Source organism: Ixodes scapularis, unplaced genomic scaffold, assembly GCF_016920785.2.
Source record: "Ixodes scapularis isolate PalLabHiFi unplaced genomic scaffold, ASM1692078v2 PGA_scaffold6__148_contigs__length_123643588, whole genome shotgun sequence".
NCBI classification, from domain to species: Eukaryota; Metazoa; Arthropoda; class Arachnida; order Ixodida; family Ixodidae; genus Ixodes; species Ixodes scapularis.
In genome coordinates, this window is record NW_024609881.1 from 122,265,017 (window position 1) to 122,291,198 (window position 26,182).

General features: G+C 47.7%; 1 protein-coding gene across 1 annotated transcript; it reads left to right on the top strand.

Annotated features, from left to right (window-relative positions):
- The first annotated feature begins 113 nt into the window (after window positions 1–113).
- LOC8023173 (BTB/POZ domain-containing protein KCTD5) lies at window positions 114–25,738 on the top strand. Its single transcript, XM_029982784.4, has 5 exons — window positions 114–346; window positions 2,714–2,822; window positions 8,368–8,558; window positions 11,628–11,762; window positions 22,673–25,738. Exons 1-5 carry the CDS (start codon window positions 137–139, stop codon window positions 22,700–22,702), a joined length of 675 nt encoding a protein of 224 aa, XP_029838644.1. The 5' UTR covers window positions 114–136; the 3' UTR covers window positions 22,703–25,738.
- Window positions 25,739–26,182: the final 444 nt, after the last annotated feature.

Sequence of the window (26,182 nt, forward strand, 5' to 3'; positions counted from 1 at the left end):
TTCTCGTCTACGTAGAGTTAAATTGTATCAACAACGTCCATTTGAGCTAGTACTAATCGAATGCACTTTGCGCTGCTGTGGCGCCGCCTGTGGAAAGAAACGCGAAGCGCGGGGAATCGAAGCGACCTTTTCAAAGATGGCCGACCGGGTTGGGGCATCGGTCGACGGCGAAGTCCCATCCGATCAGAGCCAGGAAACGGCGTCGAAATCCTCCCGAAATACGCAGTGGGTCAAGCTCAATGTCGGCGGCACTTGCTTTCTCACGACCCGGACGACGCTCTGCCGAGATCCAAAGTCCTTTCTGTACCGGCTATGTCAAGAAGACCCCGAACTCCATTCTGACAAGGTGGGTTCGCTCACCGACTCAACTTTTCTTTTCGTGCGCGGTTTCTGGGCAGATTTAATGATCGCGTTCGCGTTTGAAACACCCGTTCGTGTCTTGGCAGACTCGGTCACAACTTGAAACAGGTAAAGCAAGAACCCTCCCGACCACGGAAGATGTGATGTGATGTTCGTCAGCGAGAGTCGTCGTTCGGGAAGCGGGCTTTGGCGAACACTGCACGAATCACTACTGCGTTCTTTGCATTAGCTCGCACTCGGTTAGGCTATCCTTAGGCTAGTGTTTCATAACTCTGCTTATGACCGAAAAGTTTAGCACACGAGGCATAGAAAAAGAAAAAAATAATAATATAAAGTTACGCCCAAACTCGCTTCCCTAACAAAATATAACATGTTTGAGTGCAATTCTCTCGGTTCACTAAATGCATTACGCTTAAACAAAGCAACAGCCGAAAGAAACGGATGAAGCAGCGCAGGATGTTTTGGTTCGAGCGAACGTCAGTGTCGGTTGCGCTCGTTTGGGTGGCCGCGCACAAATAGGCAGGAATAAGTGGAACTAGCGCGAAATTAATACTAGTATATGGTGTAATGCTTGTACACTTGCGAAGGCAGTGGACGTGGTAGTAAACAAGGGCTTTTGGGAGAGGCCAGCTTAGCTGCACCGGACGCCCCCACATGTGACGGGAAGGCATCGTGGGCGCGGCTTATTCGATTAGCAGCACTTCCTTTCGACGGGTTTCGGTCACGTGAACGACATAACTTTTTTGTTTTATTTTTTCAGTTAGTTTCTAGTGTTTACGCTCGCATTTCCGGGCCGAGCACTCGGGGCGTTCAAGCGTCGAAAGCTGCGCATGGCTGTACTTGCTTTCTGTCTTTCTAGCTCAAATGCTTTATGCTAATTTGAGTGGTAGAGTCACCAGAAAGCTGCGTCCTAGGAAGTATTTCACTGCTCTTGCCTGCTTCTTGCTGGCTACCGGCCAAGGTTGATTCGAGGTAAACGTAGGTTCATGTCGCCTCCATGAGCAGACGACTATACTTACGTCTGCAAGATTCCCGTGGATCCCATGCGAAGCTTGGAACTAAGCAGAAGACGCACATTTCGGGGGGTGTGTGGGTGGTTTGAGACGCAGCTAGACGTTGTCGGAACGTCGGGTGTCACTGTCGGCAGCACTCGTATCAAGCTTGTACATTGCGTACTATGGTTTTCGGCCTTTTCAAGCTGTTTGCCTCGCGCCTTACATAGCAGCCAGTTGTCTGCCTGCTAAGTAGTAGCGTACTGTGGCTATGAAAAAGGTGCTTTTTGTGTGACGGTACGTGAATGTCATTGCTTCGTTTGAGAGAAAGGGAATATACTGAGGGCTTGTTCGGATCTATGCAGCACTGCCATTGTTTAAACTTGCAGTCAGTTGACCTAATCCTTCTTTACATTTTCGTACAAACTTAAAGTCAGGCCCCCTGGATAGCCTCGAGGCGACGACCAGCATTTTGTCGTATGGATGGACGCATATGGCTGAACCGTTCAGCTTAGGTGTTGACTTGCATCACCTAGCCAGTGTTTTCAATACCCACTGTTAACTTCTATCTGATATACAAAACATTAGGGCTCAGCTTTTTTCTAATAGTAGTACTGCTAAGACTCCTTGCAGTTGCTCTCTGGAAGAGCGAAGTCTCATAGTGAACTGTCAGCAGCTGTTACAGAGTGCTTCAAACACAAAAGAAGCCCAGAAAGTTGAGACCAATGAGTCCTAATAGATGAAGGTGCCAGTCTTCTGTTTGGAATCACAGCTCCAAAAACTTTTCCTTTGGCGTAGATATAAATTGGAACCACCGACTTTCCATTGAACCTTGTCCGACTGGTCTGGGCACTCATAACCGGGCCGCTAGCTCTCAGCTTTGGCAGAAGCAGTTGCCACAGGGTACTTGTACTTCATATAGGCCATTTCCGTAAGAGTGCCTCAGGAGGGCGATGTTGCATTTTGCATCCCCGCAAATTTTCGGTCAAATAGGAGGAAAAATAACACCACTTCTTGCAGCTTCTGTGAAAGATTTCATCTCGAGTTGTCCAATTGCCTAACCAAAGGATCGGCTAGCGAGAGATTTGTTGAAAATTTCTTAATGCTCCCAACGACCATCTCTTGTTATATGTTGGAAAGTGTGGCATAAGGATCTTGCTAAATCTCCATCTTCGCTGTCTCTATAGCACTTGAGTGTCCTTGGAAATTGTGACATAAGCAGTCTTGGGAGCTCTGCCGAAACGGAGTGACCGAAAAGTGCTGAGGAAGCTGTTGTGTTTGTGAACACTGAAAGGGCTTGCTGCACGTTACGATGAATGAAATATCGTTGCAAACGGTGCGCTTTTGTTGTCTGCACGCAGGACGAGAGCGGGGCGTACTTAATAGACAGGGACCCGACCTACTTTGGGCCCGTGCTCAACTACCTGCGACATGGCAAGCTGGTCATCAACAAGGACCTCGCCGAGGAGGGTAAGCACCCCCCCTCCCTCTTACCGCTTCATTAATTAGTCAATTCATTCATTCATTTATTGTTCCTGAAAGGCTAACGAGCAGCCAGAAAGGAGGAAACTCTCCTTCAAATCCACATTGGGGAAAGAGGGAGACCCTTTCTGCGGGGAGTAGCTGAGAACCCGCTCCTGCGGGAGGAGTGCGAGAGGGAATGGAGAGGAGGAAACTGGGAACCGATTTTCTGCCCGGCAGAAGTCTATTCTGCAGGTCGGCCTTTAAGGGCCCCGGAAGGGGCTATATAAGAAAAAAATATTTGTTTGGAACATTGGCATACAGTACAGAGAAAAACAAAAAAGGTAAAAGAGTAAAAAAAAAGTATTCTGGATGTACACCAAGCGGCGGCCATGTTTGAGAACGTGACTGAATACAAAACAGTATGAGGTGATACAACATTTCTAAAATATTGTGGTCACTGATCAATTCAGTGTCATTTGGCGGGTCATTTCATTCTGTATGGTAAGAGGAAGCAATAAGTTGTGAAAAGTTACAGTGGGAACCAGGGACGCAACATACACTAAGGGTGCTAAAATGTCGTCAGGGTGAACAATGGGGATCTAAGTGCTATCTTAGTTGAGAGTGGTGACAAAAAAACTTATTGGAGTGACAAAGGTGTGTTATTCTGTAGTGAGTACTGAGGGAGTGGGAAGGCACAGAAGGGTCTTCACGGCAGGGACACTGCCATTGCATTTGAGATGGACTTTTCCTGTTTTGCTCTGCCGTATTGCCCGAATCTCTTCAGAGGAGGACGCCCGGTTTTTGCGGGCACTAACCAACGGATATGGACACAGAAGTAGACGTTTGTTTCTGTGTCCGCATCTGCCTGTTATCGGCGATGGCACCATCTGAGGGCTGCGGCGGATAATGGGCACACTCAGTGTTCGTCTGCTGCTTGGCGGTGTCCTCTCGTAAGCAAAATCAGCTTTTTGCTTTCAACTTTCGCCTCCGGCAGCTGTAAGCTTTGCAATTCCGGCACCTTTTTTCGACTGCTGGCTCACATTCTAGCTATGTTCGAAGTTTTTGCAGAGCACAGCCTATTTGTGTGGTTATGGTTTGTTTGTCTTGCCTGACACTCTGTTGTTTTGAGCACTCTATGAAAGTCAAGTAGAAGAGAAGCATTCTGCAAGCACCACACTTCAATGTCTGTTGCAATAAAAAAAAAATAAAAAAATATTCAGTACACTAATGGTAAACCAATTCTAATACCAAAACATCCTTGAAACCGGCACTCTTCAAAATGAACTAGATATGAACCCCGTAAAATGAAATCGTTTGCAGTGTTTATGTCCTAATTACCTGTCGGCTCGTACGACTACAAAATAACTACCCTTTCAAGGGTAACTCTTGTGGTTCTGGTTCCCAGTTGATGGTACCATTGGCAGCAGTACAGATTGGTCTTTGAGATAATCGGTTGTCCGGTTATTCGAAATAGCAAATTATTCGAATTTGGAAACCAGATAACCGGATACTCGAATAACCGGTTACGTTGCTCGGTTATATAAATATCTGGATATTTGAATATCCATATACATTATTCTGTACCGGAATCGAGATTGCTCGGCCAAAATAAATGTTCGCCCCTGCAGCCTTTTGCCCAGCGGTTTCACTTCTGTCGCTTGCATGTCTTGAAAATTAAGGGGGATTTCGAGAGTTCATCCATCCATTCAACCGTTGCATCCCTAGTGGCTAAGTTGAGAACTACACCCGTGCGGAGAACAACAACATAAATGTTTTCTTTGTGTTTGTAACGTAGCACTTGACCGACATAACCAAATGCTGCTTGCACGTTTGGCTCGAACTCGTGTTCAATTGGCGAAGCACCAATCGAACACTGGTGCAGCACTCGTGTCAATTCTATGCCCTGGGCTCGATCGATGCAGATGTCAAACTCTTCCTGTCCAGGGCCCTTGTGTCGGGTAAACACTGAGCTTTGTAGAAAACAAACTGGACAAAGCGCCCCCCGTTCGGACGAATGGTTTAGACGCAGGAGGGGCGGAATCACAGCGTCCATTGTGGGGAAAATATTGTGCGTTCCTGAGAAAAGAGAACCACGTTTTTCGGCCCGCGGAAATGAACTATGCATCGCAGAAAGCTGGAACTCCGTGAGAATGTGACGCCGGCAGTCGGGATGGAACGCGAAAGTTTGAGAACCTGACTTCACATATTTCACAAGATAATCATCTTTTTTTTTTTATGGTTTGATGTTTATTTAATTTTAATATTGTCCAAACTAGAATTTACATTGTGGGTGCCATTAAGAATTATTTCAGTGAAGAAAGCTTATCAGCGAGAAAGAATACAATATTCTCTTTCTAGCTGATGAGTGTTTTCAATGCATAAATGTCACAGGAATTAGGCCTAGGTGGACGTCGGGCCGTAGAGAAATTTAGTTTTTCTCAATTATCTTATGATTCAAGTGACGTCATGTCCTCAAACTTTCGCTTTCCATTCCAACCGCTGGCGTTACATTCTCATGGGGCTTAAGCTTTCAGTGATGCTTAGCTGCATAGTTTGTTTACGTGGGGCAAAAACCACTGTTCTCTCTTCTCATGAATGTCTGGTACGTTCAGGCCACACTGGAGCAGATGGGATTGTCTCCGAAGTAAAGTGCTGCACGCACACTCCAAACGTGTCGAGTGTGAGCTGGGGACATTGAAGTGAAAGCGAGGGAAACGCTTGAGTGCAGGGGCTTGGAGGTCAAGAGTGCGGCTTGTTTGTGGATGCTGTCAAGCCTCATGCAGGTGCTTCCTCTGATAGCATGGTGTCTTGTGGATGTTCCTAAGATGCAGTTTTGGAAATCGAGTGCCCATCTTCGTGCTCAAACCAGGCAATTGACGCAGCCATACCTCGAGGATGCCCGTCTTAGAGGGGGCCACACACAGGATGCAAAGATTCAAATGCCGATGCCACTGGCACAAACAAAGTCTACTTTGCAGTGTACACGAATAGAGGTGTGAACGTGGAAGAAGTACAATTTAATTAACATTAGTGGAACACGGCAGTCAGAAGGCTGAAGAGTTCTACTTCATTACTTGCTTCTTTACAAAAATCCGCTGCAGAGATTTATTGAAAAAAAAAAGAAAAAAAGTGGAGGATGCAAACACTATATGTGTTCGTAAGACGTGCAAGTCTGGATCTGACTTGCGATGCAGCTCGTGGGATGTGGCTGTTCACATCAAACTCGCTAAACTAAGAGAGCAGGCGTCAAGAAGAGGGGTGTAACCAGGAGCCAAAATAAAGAGTAGGCCCGCTGTTTGTCAGCGTTATGGTAGCAGAAACCATTCCCTCCATTCAAGTTTGTGATGCTGTGATGATACATTTCGTTCAAGATTTATACTCTTTGTGGCAAAAGGCAATTAAGGGGACTTGTGCCAGGGCAGTGGCGTCATTAGGGCTGATGCGACCCCCCCCCCCCCTCCCCCCTTTTTTCACAGTTTGATCTCCTTTTTATAAATATGGTGTTTGTTACTTTTGATATAGCTTGTTTTCTAATGTTCTGTATGCTATGCACATGCAGAAAGAACCATGTTCTTGCGCACACAAGGGGCATGGCAACACGCTTCGGAAAGCCGAGCAAAATAAACTAATTCACTCCTTTTAAGCCACTGAGTGCTATGGAAAACAAAAATAATTATATTCTTTCACTTACGCAGTGACAAAAACACCTCTGGCTCAGTGGCAATGTGTGCGAGTATGCTTGTGTCACACTTGTGCCGGTGTTTTTACATAAATTGTTTAACATTCATTCCTAACGTCGTTTACTCATAATTGAGCATGACAGAGGAGGACCTCCATAGACTGCGTGCAGAAAGAAATGAAGAACAGCAATGCCAGTCAAACAAGATGACGAAATAAAATTTCTGGAACAAACTGAAACGTTCTTTGGTAAGGGACTAGCTACATTCTCAATTATCCTTTATTTATCTCAATTACCTCAATTACACTCGCGACACGGGTGTCGGCCATCTGCCGACCAACAGGACTGGATGCGTTAGGACACAAAAGTTCCATTACTGCTGCTTAACTTGAAATGTTACAGGGAATCTCTCGAGCAGAGCTGGTTGCATATTTGTCGAGGCAGCACAAACAATCAATGCCTTATCAGTGGTGCACATATCACCATCCTCAAACTTTTTGGCAAAAGAAATCGGCCCCACTGTCTGAAAAATGCGGAAAACTTTAAGCCGCCTTACTGCCCGTTCCACATGAATATGTCCACGAGACAGTTTGCGGGAGGGAGTCGGTTCAGCACCCAAAGGCTGCCTCTTCCCTTTTATGACTACAGGTAGTAGCAACTGGGCACCTTTTGCTGCAAAAATTTCTTGGCAGCAGAAGCCCCCTGTCAACAAGGTACACGTCCCCCTCCTTCATATGTATCCAAAATCACAACTTCAAGGTTAGTTATCTTGAACTTGTCCCTCCCATGCCTTCGATATAAAAGTGATGGCTCTGCTAGGTGATAAGGACAATAAGTACTTTAAATGTGTTTTGATGCTTATACTTAGGGTGTGTCTGGCTTCTGGTAAGCATGTAGGATAGTTATACTTGTATCGGTGATGCTTTGGTAATCACTCGATGCTTCGAATGAAACATTTTGAAGGTAAATAAAGCTCTGCAATTTGTATCAGTCGTATTTGGGTCGAAACCTGTGTGTCTATCTTTCAACATCTGTCTGGTAAATAAAGCTGCCCAATTTGTATTTCTGTTATTTGGTTTAAAACCCCGAGTTCTATTCTTCAGTATTTGTGTGGTACTAATGTGCTTGGGCACCCTACAAGGTTGGTCTGATTGCGCACCACGGCGCATTTGAAACACCGCTTGGTATAGATAGAAACTTCGTGGCTCACCCTTTATAAAATGTGCGGAACACATTCGGCTGTTGTCTTTGGGTTGCCAGTCGACTCGCTTCATGGCCTAAAGCCACGAAGGCCTCTGCCCGGGGCCCGTCGGAAGGAGGTGCATCCTTGTGGCGGAAAGCAGGTTTGGTTCCTGAATGCGGGATGCATCCATGAGTGCTACAACACGTGCCTTGATTGGCGATCGAGGAGGCTGCATTTGAGAGTGTTTCAGAGGCATATGTACAGAACTTAATAAGTTTATTACTTTCTAATTACTAGAGGAACATGATGCTTTCTTTGTGATTCTGGGACAATGAAATAAAAATAAAAGCGTTATTATAGTTATACATGAGGTAAAGCTGAATAACCAGTTTGGCTAACCGGTTTTTCATACTCGAAAATGCAGATAACCGGCTTTCGAAGCTTTGCTTCCTTCGGTTTAACCAAATATCCAGCTTGACGGATAATTGCCTGCTCTATCTGATACGTAGCGGTGCCACCTTGGTCACACCGCCGGCCCATACAAAGGAAGCCGTGGTTCTGTCGTGCCAAAGCATTTAATTGGGTTATGGTGGTTTAACCCTTTGTATTGGACAGTCAAAAAAGAACTGGATTTAGCGGAACCATCGGGATTGCCAGAGTGGGACTGATGTCCTTCTTCCGTACCGCAGGGGTTCTGGAGGAGGCTGAGTTCTACAACATCACGGAGCTGATCAAGCTGGTGAAGCGGCACATCCAGGAGCGCAACCGGGACCACCGCTCCCGGGATGCCCGCAAGCACGTCTACCGAGTGCTCCAGTGCCACGAGGACGAGCTCACCCAGATGGTCTCCACCATGTCCGACGGGTGGCGCTTCGAACAGGTAGCGTCGGGGAAATGTCCGAAACACGTAATCGTACGAATGGCGACACATCTGGGGCATTTTATACGCGGTGTGCATTACCCGGAAAGTGCGGCTTGCAATGAACTGTAGGACGTCCTCCAGATGGGATTCCAACAGCCCGGGCAATGTGTAACGCCCGGGAGGTGTGGCTTGTGACGAAACTTGGCCATCCTCCAGATAGGGTTCCAAGAGTCCCGGCAGTGCGTAAGGTCTGGAAATCGTCAGAAACGCATATTTGTACGAACGACGACATGCTTTGTTCATTCTTTACACAATGTGCATTATCCAGGAAGTGCTGCTCGTGATTAACCTAAGGACATCCTCCAGATGCGATTCCAACAGTACCAGCAATCTTTAGCATCTGGGAAATTTCAGAAACACGCATTCATACAAAGGACGACACATTTCGTGCATTCCTTACACTATTCGCATTACCCGGGAAGTGTGGCTTGCAATGAATCGTAAGACATCCTCCAGATGGTATTCCAACAGCCCCGACAATGTGTAACGTCCGGAAAATGTCAGAAACATGAATTCGTAAGGACAATGACACACTTCAGATATTCCTTATACAATGTGAATTACTCGGGAAGTGAGGCTAGCGATTAATCATAGGATGTCCTCCAGGTGAGATTTCAACATTCCCGGCAATGCGTAACATCCAAAAAACGTTTGAAACATGTTTTTGTACGGTCGACAACATGTTTCAGGCGTTCTCTACACGGTAGGCATTACCCGAGAAGTGTGGCTTCTGGAAAACGTTCTAAATGCGTATTCGGATTGACGACGACACATTTCGTGCATTTCCTACACAATGTGCATTACCCGGGATGTGTTGCTTGCGATGCACCGTAAGACGTCCTCCAGATGTGATTACAACAGTCTCGGCAATGTGTGATGTCGGGAAAATGTCGAAAACACATATTCATACGGATGATGACACGTTTCGGGCATTTTTTACTTGATCGGGAAGTCCGGCTTGCAGTCAATCGTAAGTTATCCTCCAGATAATATTTCAGCAGCCCCGGCAATGCATAATGCCCGAAAAACATCTGAAACATGAATTCGTAAAGACAACGACACACTTCGGGTGTTCCCTGCACAATGGGCATTACCCGGGAAGTGCGGCTTGCAATGAACCATAGGACGTCCTCCAGTTGGGATTCCGACAGTCCTGGCAATGCGTAAGGTCCAGAAAACGTTGGGAACACATATTTGTTTGGATGATGAGTGTTGCAAGCTTTTTGTATGCAATCTGTGTTACTCTGGAAGTGTGACATACAATGAATCGTAGTAATTAATTTGAATGAGATGTCCCACTGTCCTTGCAGAGCGTAACATCCGGGAAATGTCCGAAACACTTAGTCATACGGATGACGACGCATTTCAGACGTTCCCTCCATGATGTGTCTTACCTGGGAAGTGGGGCTGATGGCGAATCGTGGATTGTCCTCCAGATGGAACGTTCCACAGCCCTGGCAATGCACAACGTCCGGGAAATGTCTAAAACCCGTATTCGTATGGATAATGACATGTTACAGGACATTCCTTACATGATCCGTGTTATCCGGGAAGTGTAATCTACAATATATTGCAAGACATTGTCCGAATGGGATGTCCTTCCGTTGTCCTTTTGGGACAGTGTGGGCATTCTGTGGTTGTCTGAAAATTGTTGGACATTGGATGTCCTTGGGATGTCCCGCAGACATTTTTCTGCAGTGACTCGAATGGTTGTCGGGAGATAGTCATTGCGCATTCTTTGAAGGAGAGAGGAAGGGCAAGGAAATAAATGTTTGGGTATATAATGGAGCAAGAGTTCGCCAGGCCTTGGTATACACTAGGCAATGTCCCGTAAAGGTACTTGTTGGATACTAGAGGCATTTAATTCGGAATACAGAGGCATCTGAAATACATTTACTGTTTTGTAGGTGTAGCTTGTGTGGGCGGCCCATTCATACACTTGCATTCACTGACAATCGAGCTCTTGTGATCTCTTGCAACACGAAAGCATGCTGACGCCACCTTCGAGGTTATCCTAGAAGTGCATTTCGGTAGAGTGAAGGCTTTGCGAGATCAAATTTATGTACTATCATGTGAAATGGTAGTTTATAACATTGTCAAAAAGCAAAAAAACGAACTGATGAAAAAGGAGAGATACGAAAGTACCCGATAGATGGTGCCAGTGTGTTTTCCCATTGGGTCTCAAGAGGTTGATGCTGAGCAATCACAAGTGTGTGAACTAGCCTTAAGGGGATGTCTCCTGATACTTTTTGAAAAACTCGGTGCTACATTGGCAATGACAAAAAAAAAGCACCATAAACATGATAGGGCATTCGTAATGCAAGAAAAGACATCCGAGACAACCTAGAAGACGATGTCTGTGCATGACATCATCGTCATCTTTCACCCACCCTAAGTAACGAACACACTGAAGCTCCACAGATGCTGCCGCAAGACAGCAGACGCGTCCGTCTTGGCGTTGCCACGTGCTAACATCGCGCTTGTGAGACGCCGCAAGACGCGATATCAGTGATGCCGACGAGAGCTAGGCACCACCGTGTGGATCCACTAGTGATGACATTTGTGGGGAAAGGCCTTGTCTTCTACGTGCTATCGATTCATCCCATCATATTGTCGCGGATAAAAACAAATGGACCGGAGAAAAACTGAAAATAAAGGTTTAATCGACGAACTTGTGCCAGAAACAAAGAAAAGAAAGAGTGTCGAGAAAGGAGAAGTGAGCGTTGAGCGTCGTAGTGACAGCTGGCTTGAGCAAGAATGCGAGTGAAAGGGAGTCGGCAAGGCCACACTGGGCTCCCTATCTGCTACACTCGGTAACTGAAACATTCGACCTAGAATGTTCGGGAGTGCGCTAGAACAAGACCGACTCGGCGAGGTCACGTTGGCCTCCTTATCTTTTACACTCGGGACAAGAGTAAACTCGAATCTTCTAGAAGTATGGAGAGGCGTTCCTTCTTGGTCATGCGCGTTGCAATATTTACGGCTGCTGCGCTCGTGTCTTGCAAACTCTCGTGTCTTCTTCCGCAGTTGATCAACATTGGGTCGTCATACAACTACGGGAACGACGACCACGCCGAGTTCCTGTGCGTGGTGTCGAGAGAGTACCCCAGCTCGACTTCGCACACCACGGACCGAGAGTTTGAGCCCACCGACCGAGCCCAGGTGAGGCCGCAAGCGCTTTGCACGACAACTTCCCGGTCACCTCCTCGAGTTTGGTCCCCGAAACCTAGAAATTCCCTGTGACAAGGAAAACTTCCTTAGAAAGAAATTCTTTCTCTTAATCTTGCTGTCAAACACCAGGGAGCGTAGAATATGCCCCGCACAAATGGCACATCGTGCTTGGTTTGTGCCGGTCTTTTCATTGTGCACCGCAGATGTTAGCCACAGAAAGAATAAGTGCGCCGCAAGGGTACTACCTTATATGGCGCTTGCGCAATGTCAATGAGGCGAGCGGTCATGCGGTACGACGTCGCACCCCTCTCGCTGGCACATTCTGCCCGGAGCCCAATCCTTCAGAGCAGCTGCACTACGCAGCTCAGTGGCTATAGTATCCGACTGGCAAGCCGAGCCCCGCCAGGCTGCAAACTTTACATGTGAACTTTATATATAACCTTAATGTCATGCAGCGCTCCAAGTGCATCACTCATTTATGGTGTTGGTTCATGACGCTCGTTTGTGACCATTTTTTTTCATGGGAAACGACTCGTAAAACACATTCTGTGTTAAAATTTTCAGAAAGAGAAAGGGACTTTCCGACTCGGTACTTTGAAGGATCCATCCCAAAACCTACGTAGAAGTTCCTCTAAAAAGGAGAAACGTTCCCTAGAAGGAAACATTATTCAGGAATTAGCCAACTTGGGACTTTAAAGGCTCCATTCCCGAACCTAAGTGTTCCCCTGAAGAGATATACATTAACCAAATCATAAGTGGTGAACAGTCTCAATGTCAGCAGTGGCAGGGTGCCGACGTTTCGTTAATTAGTAATGCGACATTGATTTGTGAAGGAATGGAAATAATGTTTATTTGACTGGATTAACTTCGATTACATGATTCGGGTTCCACGTCCATTACGTGGCGTACATTGGGTCGATCTGCCGATGAGAGGACCTCTTGTTCAGAGGCAGGTGCTCTGGGCAAAGTTCAGTTCAGTTCTGCAAATCGCGAACGTGCGCTTTCCGACGGACCGTGAAGGAAGTTGAAGTCGAACTTGATGCTTGTGGACTCGAGAAGTGTCATGCATTGTGTGAACTAGACAAAACAAGCTGGGCTGGCTAACCGCCAACTCTTAATTTGTGTATGACTCATCTCCAAACCCTAAAATTCCCCAGAAAAACAAAATATCTCCTAAACGAATATTTGAAAAGAAGAAAAATTTGTATACTCCTCAGTACATTTAGGCTAGGGTGACCACCCGTCCCGCGACTCGCGGGACTGTCCCGCATTGAGGGCTCGTGTCCCGCGTCCCGCAAGATATACCAAAAATGTTCAAAATGTCTCGCATTTCCCACTGTCGTAAAATTCGCTCTGCAACTCATGATGCTGCCGAACAACGGGGCACGGGGAAGCGCGGGGGTCGCTGGGAATCGTATGAATCGCAATGGTAAGCCATTTTCTATCCAAGCATAGCGGGAAGCGACCGTCATTCTTGCAGGAGAACGGACGCGCATGCGCCGTTGTGCCTAGTTCCTTGGTGGCAAAATATCGTGAGAGAAAATTGCTCGCCAAAGTTTTAAAAATAAAGTGCTGCAATAATTTTCATATCGTTGTGTCAAGGCAAAAGTGTTGCAGAATGTTTAGCTTGCAACTCACAGCGGTCGAAAAAGAAAATAATGTTAAAAATGTGCATAGCACCATGCTGAATACCCGAAAAAGATTTACTGCTTCTTAATTTCATTTGATGCACTGAGTTCTGCTGCAGCTGATTTTTATACTTTCAACTTTGCAATACAATTTGCAGGTGTATAAAAAGCACAAGATATTATATGTGTTAACAGAGCCTCGGTCCGTGTTGTGTGTGTTCGTAAATTCCTCCCCCCCCCCCCTCCCCCCCCCCCCCCCCCCCCCCCCCCGGTTTCGTGTGTCCCGCATTTCGCTAGCAGAAAGGTTGTCACCCTAATTTAGGCTCACTTCAGATGGGGCAATCTTACCTACAATTTCAAGGTTGCTGGTGAGTTGTTCCTTATAATTCCCTAGATCCCTATGCTGCGACACAAAATGCTGGAATTGAGTCCGGCTCGAATTGGATGAGCAACTCCAAAAACTCGGACGTTTGAGGCAGCAGCAGCCATTTGGAGACGCTGCATTTCACGTGACCCCTTCTGTTGTGGTGATGATAACTAGAGAGGGTTTAACTTGGTTTTGGTTTGAAATAGATAGTTTTCCTGACTAAATGGTTTCAAGGGGATGAAATGGTAATCTCAATGCCACGAAAGGTATAGAAACATGTAATTAGTAACTTTGTATCTAAATCGTGCAATAGATTTCAAATTTCTATGATTATGATAACAATGCACAGCAATTGGAGCTTCATTAGTTGCTCCGTATGAATGCGGAAGTCCGTGTTGCTGGTGTTGACTTTAAGACGTGGGTAAGAGCTGCCCTCTCTGAAGCGGGCTTTAGGCCCGCTTCAAACGGTGCGATTTCTCCCAGCAACTTGACGTCGCAACACCAGCAACACTGGCCACTTGCGTTCACACTAACCAACCGAATTGCTACAATTTGCCATCATCATAATTAAATTTGATTTTTCTTGCACTATTTAGACACAGCCTATAAACACGGTGATGTGATTGATGTGCCAATTGCATCAAACTGCACCAATGGTGGGCTCACCCTGCTACATACTGCCACGATTCACCAAAGTGTGACGAATTTGCGTCAGTGTTGCGTCATGACTCATAAGCTCATTTTGGTTCTTAACCGCCTTCTAATAATTCAGGTTTAGGTACTTTGCCGGACTGTTACAGTAGGATTGTGCTTATTTTGGATGATTTGTAACACCAGTTCTGATTATGTACTGTTCGATTCGACCTTCTCATCATACACGACAGTTGTTGGAAGTTCTCCAACATGTGTAGTTCTAAAGGCTCGATTGTGCGGCTGTGCTAGCTCCAGCAAGTGCGCTTCTTAATAGGCTGTGGTGCACTATGGAAAAGCAACCTTATTGTGGGCACAGCAATTTGTGCTGTGCTTTGCTGCAATGCAAATCTGATCTCGGTAAAAACACCTTCTGAATGTGAAATAATAAATTTTAAAAAATCTGTAATGTGGGATATGTTGATATGACAATGCAACATTGCAGCGAAATTGCAAAAAAAAAACAAAAAAAAAAAACGACACACAAACCAGTTTTATACGTGATTGCGATGTCTTGAATAGCTGCGAACATAATTGGTCAGGTAGAGATTGTTTCTTCAGGTTTGAGATTTAAGAAATAATATTTGAGCATTTGAGAGAGTTGACACATATCAGAGTAGATATAAGAACATATCATATTAGGCTTATTTTCTATGTGAAATTCCTCGTTTTTTCTCCAGCTATCTCTAGGACTGTGACTCTTCGAAGTCGCAGTCAATCGATAAGTGAAGTAGTTTAACTTAAAATTTGACCGGCTTTGGCTACGGGTGAATGAAAGCTTGTCAATAGACTGGACCAGGCTGTAACCAGGGGGGGGGTTAGGGGGTTCTGACCCCCCCCGAAATTTTTTTCTGGGTATGGCCCTGGTCGGTGCACTTGCAGCCAGCCAATTTTAATCTCCACCTCTGCGCACGCGCAGTGGCACCGGTCGGCTACCGGGTACCAAACCGGGACCGGTTCTTCGGTTTGCTATAACTCTCCATTATATGCCACCGATGCACATAATTCATAGGCGAAAATAAGACAATAGACATTTTCAAAATGGCCGCCGTTGTCCCCGAAACCCCCCCCCCCCCCCCCCCCCCCCCCCCCGAAATTTTTTTCTGGGTACGGCTCTGGACTGGACGAAATCTACGGGATTTCGTTTAAAGGGCAGCTTCAGTTACCATTTTTTAGTTTGGAATTACGACTGTTTTCGGATAAAGCAGTGTCGCTGAATTACAAGATATTGTTTTTTTTCTCGATATTGTGTGTAGTTTTATGAATATCACGGCTCAAAGTTTGGTTTTTGGCGTCTACGAAAAAACTGAAACTATCTGCTAGAGGGATGGGAACACTGATCATCAGCCATACAAGCCGCTGAAAGTTTGTTATGTGCCCGGTTTAATTAAAGTTTGAACGTTGGGATGAGGCACGAATGCAGTAGTGGACGAAAACGGACGGGCAGCCCTGTTGGTGTGACGGAGCTGCCAAAGGGAAACCAAAAGGGCCAGCGGCTGTGGCGCAGTAGAAAAGCTGGGGAGGAAGCGCTCATAAGGTGCGATGGATGCAAGAGGTGGGCTTTCCGGAAAGAGAGTCCCTTCAAGAATACTTTGGACGCAGAAGAGGACACAGGTTAGTTCGTCTGCAACATTTGTGTGAAGCTGACTGAGGTGGAAAGTCTCTACAGGAGGCGGATGAAGGAGCTGACGGCGCTGGTGGGCTCGTTGACCGAGTAGCAAGTGCAGCTACGCCAGAGTCAGTGCCCAAGCAGACGGGGGATGGCAGAAAGAAAGGCGGTTGGACTAAAAATGCTAGGATAGAGAACAGCGACAAAGGAAATTAAGGGACAAAGAACAGCGGCGAGGAAGGAGACACACTGGAGCAGCAGTGGGCACGCCCGGGGAAGGAGGACAGGAGGGGCTTGGACAGCCAGTACAACATGATGGCAGTTTTCTGTCTGGCGACTGCAATGCTCTGCAAGGCAACGCAGGGTTTAACGAGGAGAGGTGGATCAGCGGGGGACAACGGCTGACACAAGACAGCAACGAACGGCTGGACCCGCGGGGTGTGCTTTCCCCGAAGAGTGTGGAGGTAGCCCCTTGGAACGGAGCGCGAGCCGACAACCGGAAACCTGCAAAGGAAGTAGTGAAGAAGGGTGACGCCACAGTGGTCTTTGAGCGACGTCTCCAAGGTGAGATGTGGGAGGCGATTGTCATCAGCGGCAACAACGTTTCCTGATTACCACGAGTGCTCGACAGGGAAGTAGTTGGCAGCCAACGGCTAATAGTGCTCTACAACAGAGGCACAACAGCAGAGGTGGCTCACAAACTAATTGAGAGTTATGAGAGCCAAGTGCGACAGGTACAGCCATAGCCTCTCTATATGGAGAAAGCCGCCTGGCACATCGCGAGAAGAGACTGCCGCCGTAAATAGGGAAAGAGGGGCGGGGAATCGGGAGCGAAGGGGAGATTGCCTGCTATCGCCACACAAGAGCGAGCGGCCAAACGCAGAAACACTTTCTTTTACTCTTTTCTTTTCGGTATCGTGGAGAGGAGAAACTCAATGTCGACCGTTTCCCGTTTCTCCCTGCGGCCGCAACTCCGGAAGGGTCCTTGAATGCAAAATCGACGGTCGTGGCCGCCAGTTTCGTTGAGTCGAAACTGCATGGTTCTTCCATGGCACGATACGATGGTCCAACGACGACGCACTCCTCTGGTACGCCGACAACTCTGCCGACGCCACTGGCATGGTACATTGTTGCCACCGCCCTTTCGAATCGCCGCAGCCTTTTCTCCCGGAGCCCGAAAACGACGGTGACGAAAACACGAAAACAAACGTGGTTTGGGGAGCGGCCGCTAATGACCCAAGCGCTCGCACACTATCTCAGCCCTTTCTGCTCTGCGCTACCATATTGGTCACCGCTTCGTGCGCTCCTCCTCTCCTTTTTTCTGCGGCCGCGCGCCCTGTGGCTCCGCTGTCGATGTGCCAGGCTTTCTCCTTATAGAGGAGGCTATGGTACACCGTGTATACCTGCTCCACATTGGCATCAATGACCTATTGCAAGGGAGGAGTCTGGAGGAAATTGTGTACCAGCTGAGGAAAACAGGGTCGAAACGAGGTGATGTTCTCGCCATATGTGCAGTGCCCAAGGTTGCTAACAGAGGAAAGGCTGTTCAGGCAGCAGCCATGTCCCTGAACGCCAAGCTGGGAGATCTCTGCCAAGAACTGGAGGCAACTTACATAAACCTGAGCAAAGACCTCCATGGTCAGGACACGACTGCAGGCAGACTTCACTGTAGGGAAGAAGGAGCAAGGAAGGTGGCAGACTGCCTGGCTTGTATGATACGTTGTTTTTTTAGGCATACACAGACGAGGAAAGCGCACCCCTGGGAGCCTAGAGTGACAAGACGAGGGAGAGGCACCGGCTGGGGAAGCATGGCCCACACACCGCCCCAACCCAACCCTGCAACTCCCAGCAGAGCACAGTCCTCCACAGGCCTACCTCATCCTAAGTCCCCCACCCCTTCTGGCACCCCCGCCCCTCCTGGCACCCTGAGGTGGCTCCATCCCCCACCTGGTGTCAATGGTTGGACATATGGTGAAGTGTCAGGTGGACACCTCCTAAGTCACCAGTCAGCATAGGAACTCCAGTTGACACAGGTTTGACCGGGGGGGGAGACCCACAGACCATAGAAGCGAAGACGAAGATGACGGCGACGCAGAAAAGGGTGGGGAAAGGGAACAAAGGTGGCCTTCCTATATATATACAAGGAGGATGGGGAGAAGCCAAGTGGAACGAAGTGGCAGCCACGATGGACAAGGAAGAAATATCTGTCTTTGGGCTGATGGAGACTCAACTGCGAGGGGGGGAAGCTCCACCCATTTTTCCAGGCCTAGTTTGGGAGGGCTGCAACAGGCAAGGTGAAATAAGAAAAAGTGGAGGGGGGGGGGGGGGGGGGGAGTTTTTTTTCGAAACAATGAAAAATGGACAAGAGCAGAAATGGAGTGTTGCAAGCACGGGGGGATCAGGGGCACTGTAGCAGGAACACCAGTGGCAGTTGCTGTGGTGTACTGGTGGACTGGGAAAGGTTTGAAGGAGAAACACAAGGAAGTGGTTGAAGGCTTGGATGAGGACATTCAGGAGATGAGGTAGAGTGGGGAAAACATTAACCTCCTGGGGGACTTCAACGCACACATTGAGGAACAACACGGTAGGAGAGACAGAAACGGCCAATATCTACTGGACTTAGTTGAGACAAATAGCTTAGTCCTCGAAAACACTCGGGGCATGTGGGAACAAAACTACACCTGGGTGTTCGGAGACCGAACGTCGTGTATTGACTATGTCCTCACGACACCAACGATCAGCACGAAACTGGCCAAGTTGACCATCAACGAGGAGGGTGTAGCAAGCGTTGGCTGCAACCACAACAGGATCCTGACTCTCTTTGGCGGACCAAGACCCAGAGAAATGGTACCCGTCTTGCCAAGGAGAGTACCCTGAGAGAGGATGAAATTGAAGAGATTGCCAGAAAGCTAGAAAAGGTAGCAGACAAAGACAAAAGACATGGGCTATGAGAGCATTGTGAGCTGCATTAGCTTAGAAATAAAAAAAGATAAAGATTGAAAAGGGCATGTCAACAAGTAGGGTCCTAAAAAGTTGGTGGCACCCTGAAATTAAGTGAGCCATTAACGTTCGCCAGTAGGCCTGCAGATGCCACTGGGGTGAGAGAGATAAGAAAGTGAAAAACTATGGAAGAAGTACATAGAAACAAGCAAAAGTGCAAACGAGTGGTCCAAATGAGAAGAACACCAGTGGGAAACCATACGCTACAGGACTTAAGGCGAAGTAGAAGAGCAGCACCCAAGAAATTCTGGAGGCAAATGAAGCGCCTCAGAAGGCAAACAACAGCAGTGCATACAGCACCTAAAGGGTCCACAGACCCACGAAATCGTCAAGTGCGAACAGTGCCTCATTTAGTCGCAAAACTGCTCTATGGAGATGCACAGCTGGAGGTTGCATGGTCTGTTACTACAACTAGGGCGGGAGAGCCAGGACCGATTCAGGATGACAGCAGGGAAGCTTAGACATGCTGGAACGACCATCAAAAATGGAACTACACCAAATCCTCCAGAGCATGCAAGCAGGCAAAGCCGTGGGACCTGATAACGTTCCAATGAGCATCCTGAAGAAACTGGGACCCAAGATGAAGGAAGCTCTCCGAGGCGCACTTGGAGATGTCCTACACGAGAAAGAGGTGCCTCGAGACTGGAGACACGGGAGAGTGAAGCTCATTGATACAGGAACGGGGGAGAGGACGGACCTGACAAAACATTGGCCCATCACCGTGATTCCTACAGTACAGGGTCGGCATGCAAGTTGTGAGACGCAGACTGCAAGGTAAGGCAGAGCAAGAGATTGTACTGGGCGAGCTACAGGATGGATTCAGAAATGGCTGACGGCTGGAAGACAACCTATACATGCTGACCCAAGCAATTGAGATTGTATGGCAGAAGGGGAGTCAGCTATGGGCTGCCTTCTTACAGATTGAGAAGACCTACGACTAAATCTCCTACTCACAACTGGTGGGAACTGACTCAGATCGGAGTGCCGGGTGCAGTTCTTGAGCTTCTCCAAGAGCGTACAGGGACACAACAGTGGTGGTGGAGTGGGAGGGCATGAGCACGTAGCCAATACCAGTAATCGGGGGCCTGCGACAGAGATGGCCCATCTCCACTCCTGTTCATGCTGTATATGTCGAGGTGAACGGCAGAATTGGAGAATTGTGGGAAAGGTCTGGACCTATCATATGTGGACGGCGGACAGGCGGTGAGGACTTCTCTTCGCGGATGATCTGGTGCTGACCGCAGGCTCGTATGAGAACCTTCAGCAGCTTTTGGACATATGTACACAGAAAGGCAACAGGCTGAGGCTAAAGTTCAGTGCGTGCAAGTGCAGACTGTGAAGAGAACAACGGAGAACAAGTCGAGACGACCAAACGAAGGCTGGAGCGGTGGTGGGAGCGTTCCTGGCAGAGCTGGAAGAGTCGGAGGCGGATGGGCCTGGATACACAGGACTGAGTCAAAGCTGCAGCCCCCAGCTGCTCCTGCAGACACCTACCTATAGACGTAGGCGGCCAAGGAGACAAAGAGAAACCCAGCTATTCTCGGCTGGGCACTTGATGAGCCCAGCTAAGCTGGCCTTTGGCAGGCCCTCATCTAAACTTCCAGCGAGCGGCCACCCGATACAAAGGGGATGCCAGCAAATCCAAATCCGTAATGTGACATTGTAAGGGTGGTGTGGTACGCGATGCAACTAATCAACGGCAGCTTTACTGTGACGTGACGTCGGCAAAGTGCTGTGCCAGTGTTCCCTGATTGAAAGCTAACCCGCTTGCCGCCTGCTAAAGAGCAGCTGGTCGCATCTTTAAAATCTTTAAAATCTGGTTTAGTGGAGTATGCGGTTTCATTTTGATCTAATATTCTGGCTGTGATAATATTTTGTGGCACTAAAGTGATACCAAAAATTTATTTTGATTTTGTTTTCGACTGGAGTTGCCCTTTAAGTAAACATGTTTGTTACCTACATACAAATTTTGCAGCCATTAAGCCATCCACATGCAAAAGGTTATTGGTGTGCTAGAATGATGAAATCTTTGTTAGAAATGACATAAGAATTGCATTATTATTGCCTTTTTTAGAATTTAAAAAAGATGCAGCTGCTGCTAAAGAACAAAAGCATACTTGTTACATAAGATTGTTTTATTTCTATGTCTGGTGCTTTAAAGTAGGGCTGAGCGACTAGCTCAGTGTTTAGGAAAATTACATTGTAAGGAAGCTACGATTAGTAGTTGTACGGCAGTGTGACAGCAAAAAAGACAATGTATTTTTATCTGATGTGTCAATACATGACTTTTTTAACATGTTATTCATAGTAGATAAAATGCAAACGAAATTCACAGTACTGCTCCAAAGGTTCCTTTTGCTGCTACAAAATTAACTTTTGGCTACTCCAAAAGATTTTCCAGAATGACCTGATCCCATTAAATCATTGTAAATGTGTTTTTATATCTTTAAATGGCATTTAGAATACTGATTAATCTTTCTGAAACTATTTATTTCCTAAAAATTATTCATTCCTAACAAGAACCAAGACCCACCCTGTCTTAAAGGGGCACTGACACATCAAAATCATATTTTATTTTATTATCCGAAACGATTGAAAATGATGCCGGAACATTACCCTCAAAATTCGAAACTTGGGAATCCAGTATTTCTGAATTAAAAAAACAATTTCCAAATGCAGAATTTGAAGTTTCTGCGCGATTTGCGCCAATGCAGTGAGTCAAAGTTTGCAGTCTTTTGTGACTCGACTTTCTTTCGGACCTCCGCTCCACGCTACGAAGCAAAGCACCGTTTCCACTGCGACCCGAAGCAAGGAGGAGGTGAGCAAGCGGGATAGAAGGGCGCAGGCGCGGGGAAAAAACGGTTTCTTTCCCGACTCGCCGATCATCCTCTGCTCTAGCGCAGCCAAGTTTTCCGAGGGAGGATACAAATCCAAGAAGCGACATCATACCGAAGTCTGATTTTTAGTATTTCAAAAAGAGGCCGTAGTGCATTCGCAATTGCGTTAAGAAACATGCTTTACGATCGCCGTCATTAAATGTTATAGAAATGTCGCCTACAAAGCTTCTAAGTTTCCTGATTTTTGACGTCACCGATCAAAAGAAGCAAGGAGGTGAGCGCGGGAGATATAAACGCCAAAAATAAAAAGGCGCGGGCACGCACAAGGAAGTTTTTTTTTGCAATGCGTTTTTTTTGCGTGTCTAGGACTACAACTTGCATCGTTTTAAACATTAAAAAAGAATACGACTTTTGGGGTGTCAGTGCCCCTTTAAGCAGTCATCATTGCCACCACAGGGGTGTCACGTGAAAATATCGCATCCCTGATTGGCTGCTGTCGCTTCAAACGCCCCCGAGTTGTCCAAGTTGCTCGCCCAATTCGAGCCGGACTCAATCCCAGCTATTTATGCTGCAGCGCGAGGATCTAGAAACCTAGGGAACAACTCGCCAGCAATGCCGAAATTTCTGGGGAAATGGACGAAAAATCAACACTATTGTTAATATTATTATAAAAAATTGCCCCCTTTGAAGTGGGCCTTGGGCTTTGGGTCCAAGACCCAGAAAGTGCTTGACCCACGGTTCGCGAACAATGCCTCGTCTCTTTCTCGCAGCTCATCCAGCAGAAGGCTGCCCGCATGTGAAGAAAGCCGTACGGAGCGGCGCACTGGAGAAGGAGCGGCCATGGCGCCCGTCGCCGTGGTAACGTCGCACTCTCTTCTACCAAAGCACCACCACTACCTTCGGCAAGGCAGCCTGCTCGCCTACTTTGCAGAGGGGGGCTTCAACGTCTCCGGTCTCCCTCAACCCCAAGACCGGCGTGCAGCGTCGCCGGGCACGTAGTTCCTGCGACCGTGCGTCGTGGCAACCTGGGCGGACCACCGACGCGAGCGCGACGTTCCCGAGCGCGAACCGTTGTCGGGCGACCGACCTTGCGGCCCCATACTCAACAGGAACACGTTGGGAAGCGTACTTAATTTAGGCGATGGGAAACGGGAATGCGTGGTGACGGACCACCGGTGCAATGTTGCGGCAACGTTGCCGGCGTGACGCCTGTGGGCGGGTGGCAAATTGGCACGACGTGCGTCACAACCTGCTGGCGTGCTGTTGCGTAATTAAGGCTACTGTCGCGCGTGTGTGGAAATGTTCCAACGTTTACGTTATACTGCCGCAGTGCGGGTGCTCTCGAGCGGGAGCTCCGACCTGCAGTGTCCCTGTAATGTCGGTCATGCGTGCGAAGTCGTACGGACATTGAGCCAACGTCGATTCGGCATTGCGGTGACCTTTGCATTCTTTTGTGCGACGCAAACGCGGCACAAACTTTTTGCCGGCACGCTGCCGGCACGGCACGGACGTTTCCATCGCAACGGCTACTTTGGCATGGCTTTGCGGATGTCGGTCCAACGTCGGCAGAGCTCTAGCCGGTCTAGTCTCTTTTGTAACGGTACCTGCAGTTTCCCTTCTCTCCCAAGTGGGCGTCAGCCTGCACTGCAACACTCCAAAGCCAAGTCGACTTTGCGGGTTGGCTTTGTAGCCGACCTGGATTCGGCTTTAGAGCCAGCTTTACGGGTCGGCTGTGGGGCCTACTTTGTGAGGTGGCTTTAGAGCCGACCAGGAGTTGGCTTCACTGCCAACTTCGCAGGTTGGCTGTGGAGTCGACTTGGAGTTAGCCTTGAAGCCAACTTTGGAGGTTTGTTTTGGAGCCGACCCAAAGTCGGCAAATACAACTGAGCCGGCCCATAGTCGGCTGTGGAGCCGACGTTTTGGGTGCCAGCTTCGTGTCGTCGTGGCAGTTGCCGCATAGCCCTGCCTCTTTTTTCTAAGAGATTTTGTAGCACGATGAACGTCTGTTAGTCGTTTTCTTGTGGGGGAGGGGGGAAGTGAGATGAGTTGGGGGAGGAGGGGGGCACGCAAAGTTTGTGAAAAACGGTGGGCCTATTTCTTTTCACTACTCGCTGATGTGTCGCGTTTACTTATCGGTTGTCATTTGGCGTCCCTTTCTTTGCTGGGTGAATCCGTATGCTCGAGGAGGGGTGAGCGTTTACTTAACGGCTGACTTATTTATAATTCTGGGGACAGTAGGGCAGCCAGCTCCTCTTCATTCCGGTCACCACTGTAATAAGCTGTGGGTCTAATCTTTTACATATTTGGAAAGAAGGCATCCTAACTGCATATACGGTCCAGTGGATATCCCCAGGATGTCAAAACTAGGCCGTGGGCTTTCCGGTTTTAGCCGAAAAACACCGATAAATGTCCGTCGGTTTTATATATGCAAGATCGGTTTAACAAAAAAACACCAGTAAACAACTGTTGAAGAAAGTAAGAAACGCAGGCGAGCTGGTGAATGACATCCATAGTAATTCTGAGACCTACGAATAATAAATAGAGACTTCGTTGCTCTGTCCGTTTTTTTATTTTTCCTACGTCTCGGTGTTACTATGGAAACAGCTGTTGGTGTCAAAAATGCAAAATCGGTTAAAACTGGAAAATGCCAATTTGCTCCGGCTAGACCGTTTTTGTTGAAGCCCTTGGACTTTCTCTTAGTTTTTCATTCAAATTTTTCCACCAATAATCACAGTTCTTAGTGTCGGTTCGAAACAGATCGACAGAATACACCAATATTTGAAAAATGAATGAATGCCAAGACACATCTGCCAAAATGCCTCCTAAATAGACACCGGAAAGTCTACACCCTATTTGTAACCTCCCAGAGACATCCCAGGGACGACGGCTGAACCACGTGCGTTGTCCGGACACCACCGACCGTGTAGAGCATTCGTCCCAAGGGCCGTAGAAAGCTGTCGACCTGAACATGAAGGGCAACCTTGAGGGAATGATGTCACCCTTTCTGTGCCGTGTTCAGCGTCGTAACTCAACGTGTTCATTCTCCCTCGACCCCTTTGACCGTATGGTACCAGATTGAATTTCCTCGCCTCCGAGCCACTCGCAAGTCATTATCGTCATTTCCTCCATGCCCATAACCCGTTCTATGGTTGAAGGGTTTTTGGACAGGAAGAGTGTGGCTCGAGGGTGGAACTGAGGCTGAATGTGGCAAGAATAGGAGGATCTGGTACCGGCATTCAGTAGTCCCCTTCTGCTGAGATTGTAGCGCTGGGGATGATGCCGAACAACACAATCGTTTTTCTGCCCCTGGGCTGCACCTGAAATCTAAGCGGCTGGGGTAATGGAGTGCTGAAGAACAGAAGTTAGTTTTTGTACCAGAAGCAGAGTTTCATGTTCAGGTCGACGTACGTGCGAGTACTTCTCCAAAAGCCGAGTACGAACCCTTATACAACGGGCAGTACTGCCTGTTGTATAAGAGTTTGTACTCGGCTTTTGGAAAAGTGCACAAGTAAACAAACCTACGAACTTGACTGGAGTATGGAAGGAGGGAGGCTATTGGGGTGCTTGCATTCCTCGAACTAGGCACGGCTGTCGTGCAGTGCCGTGCCATTAAATGAAAAATAGATAAGACCCAAATGCTAGAACGACGTTGCGGCAAATCGGAAGGAGGTTTCCTCGCCGGCGCTTGCGTGCCCCTCTCCGCTTGTGTGTTTGGTTGCGCAGAGAGCGCCTTTACGAGTTTGTCTCGCGAGAGTTGCGTGTCACTTGGAAAACAAAATGTAACGACACCATCACCACCAAACGTGCAAATAAAACTTATACCATTCATCAACATACATTACGGACTGTCTGTGTGCGTGGCAAGTGTTTGACGCACGCAGTCATCGACTATGTGGGTAAAAACGAGGAGGAGACAAGAATGGACTTCGGAACACCGAGCTCTGACTGGAATGAGAAGTGGGTAGATGCAAAGCTAGAAGCCTTTGTCTCTACTCGGTATTTCAATGCGTTGGAATACTGAGACAACTCTGGACGCCAGCGTTCGAGTGCATTTAATGAGTGAATGGAAACATAGGCAGCTAGTTTTGTGTCTACCACTAATCGTTCCAGTCGGAGATTGGTGTCCTTCTCTGCATCGAGTGGTATTTCCCACGAAGACATTGCACTACATGGGTTCTCCGGTACACCAAGGCGCGCTCCGAGCATCCAGATTTCCTTAGCTGTCTGCTCCACAAAATATGACGACGTGAGCGATCGAAAGCGTCGCTGTGGTCGGCCCA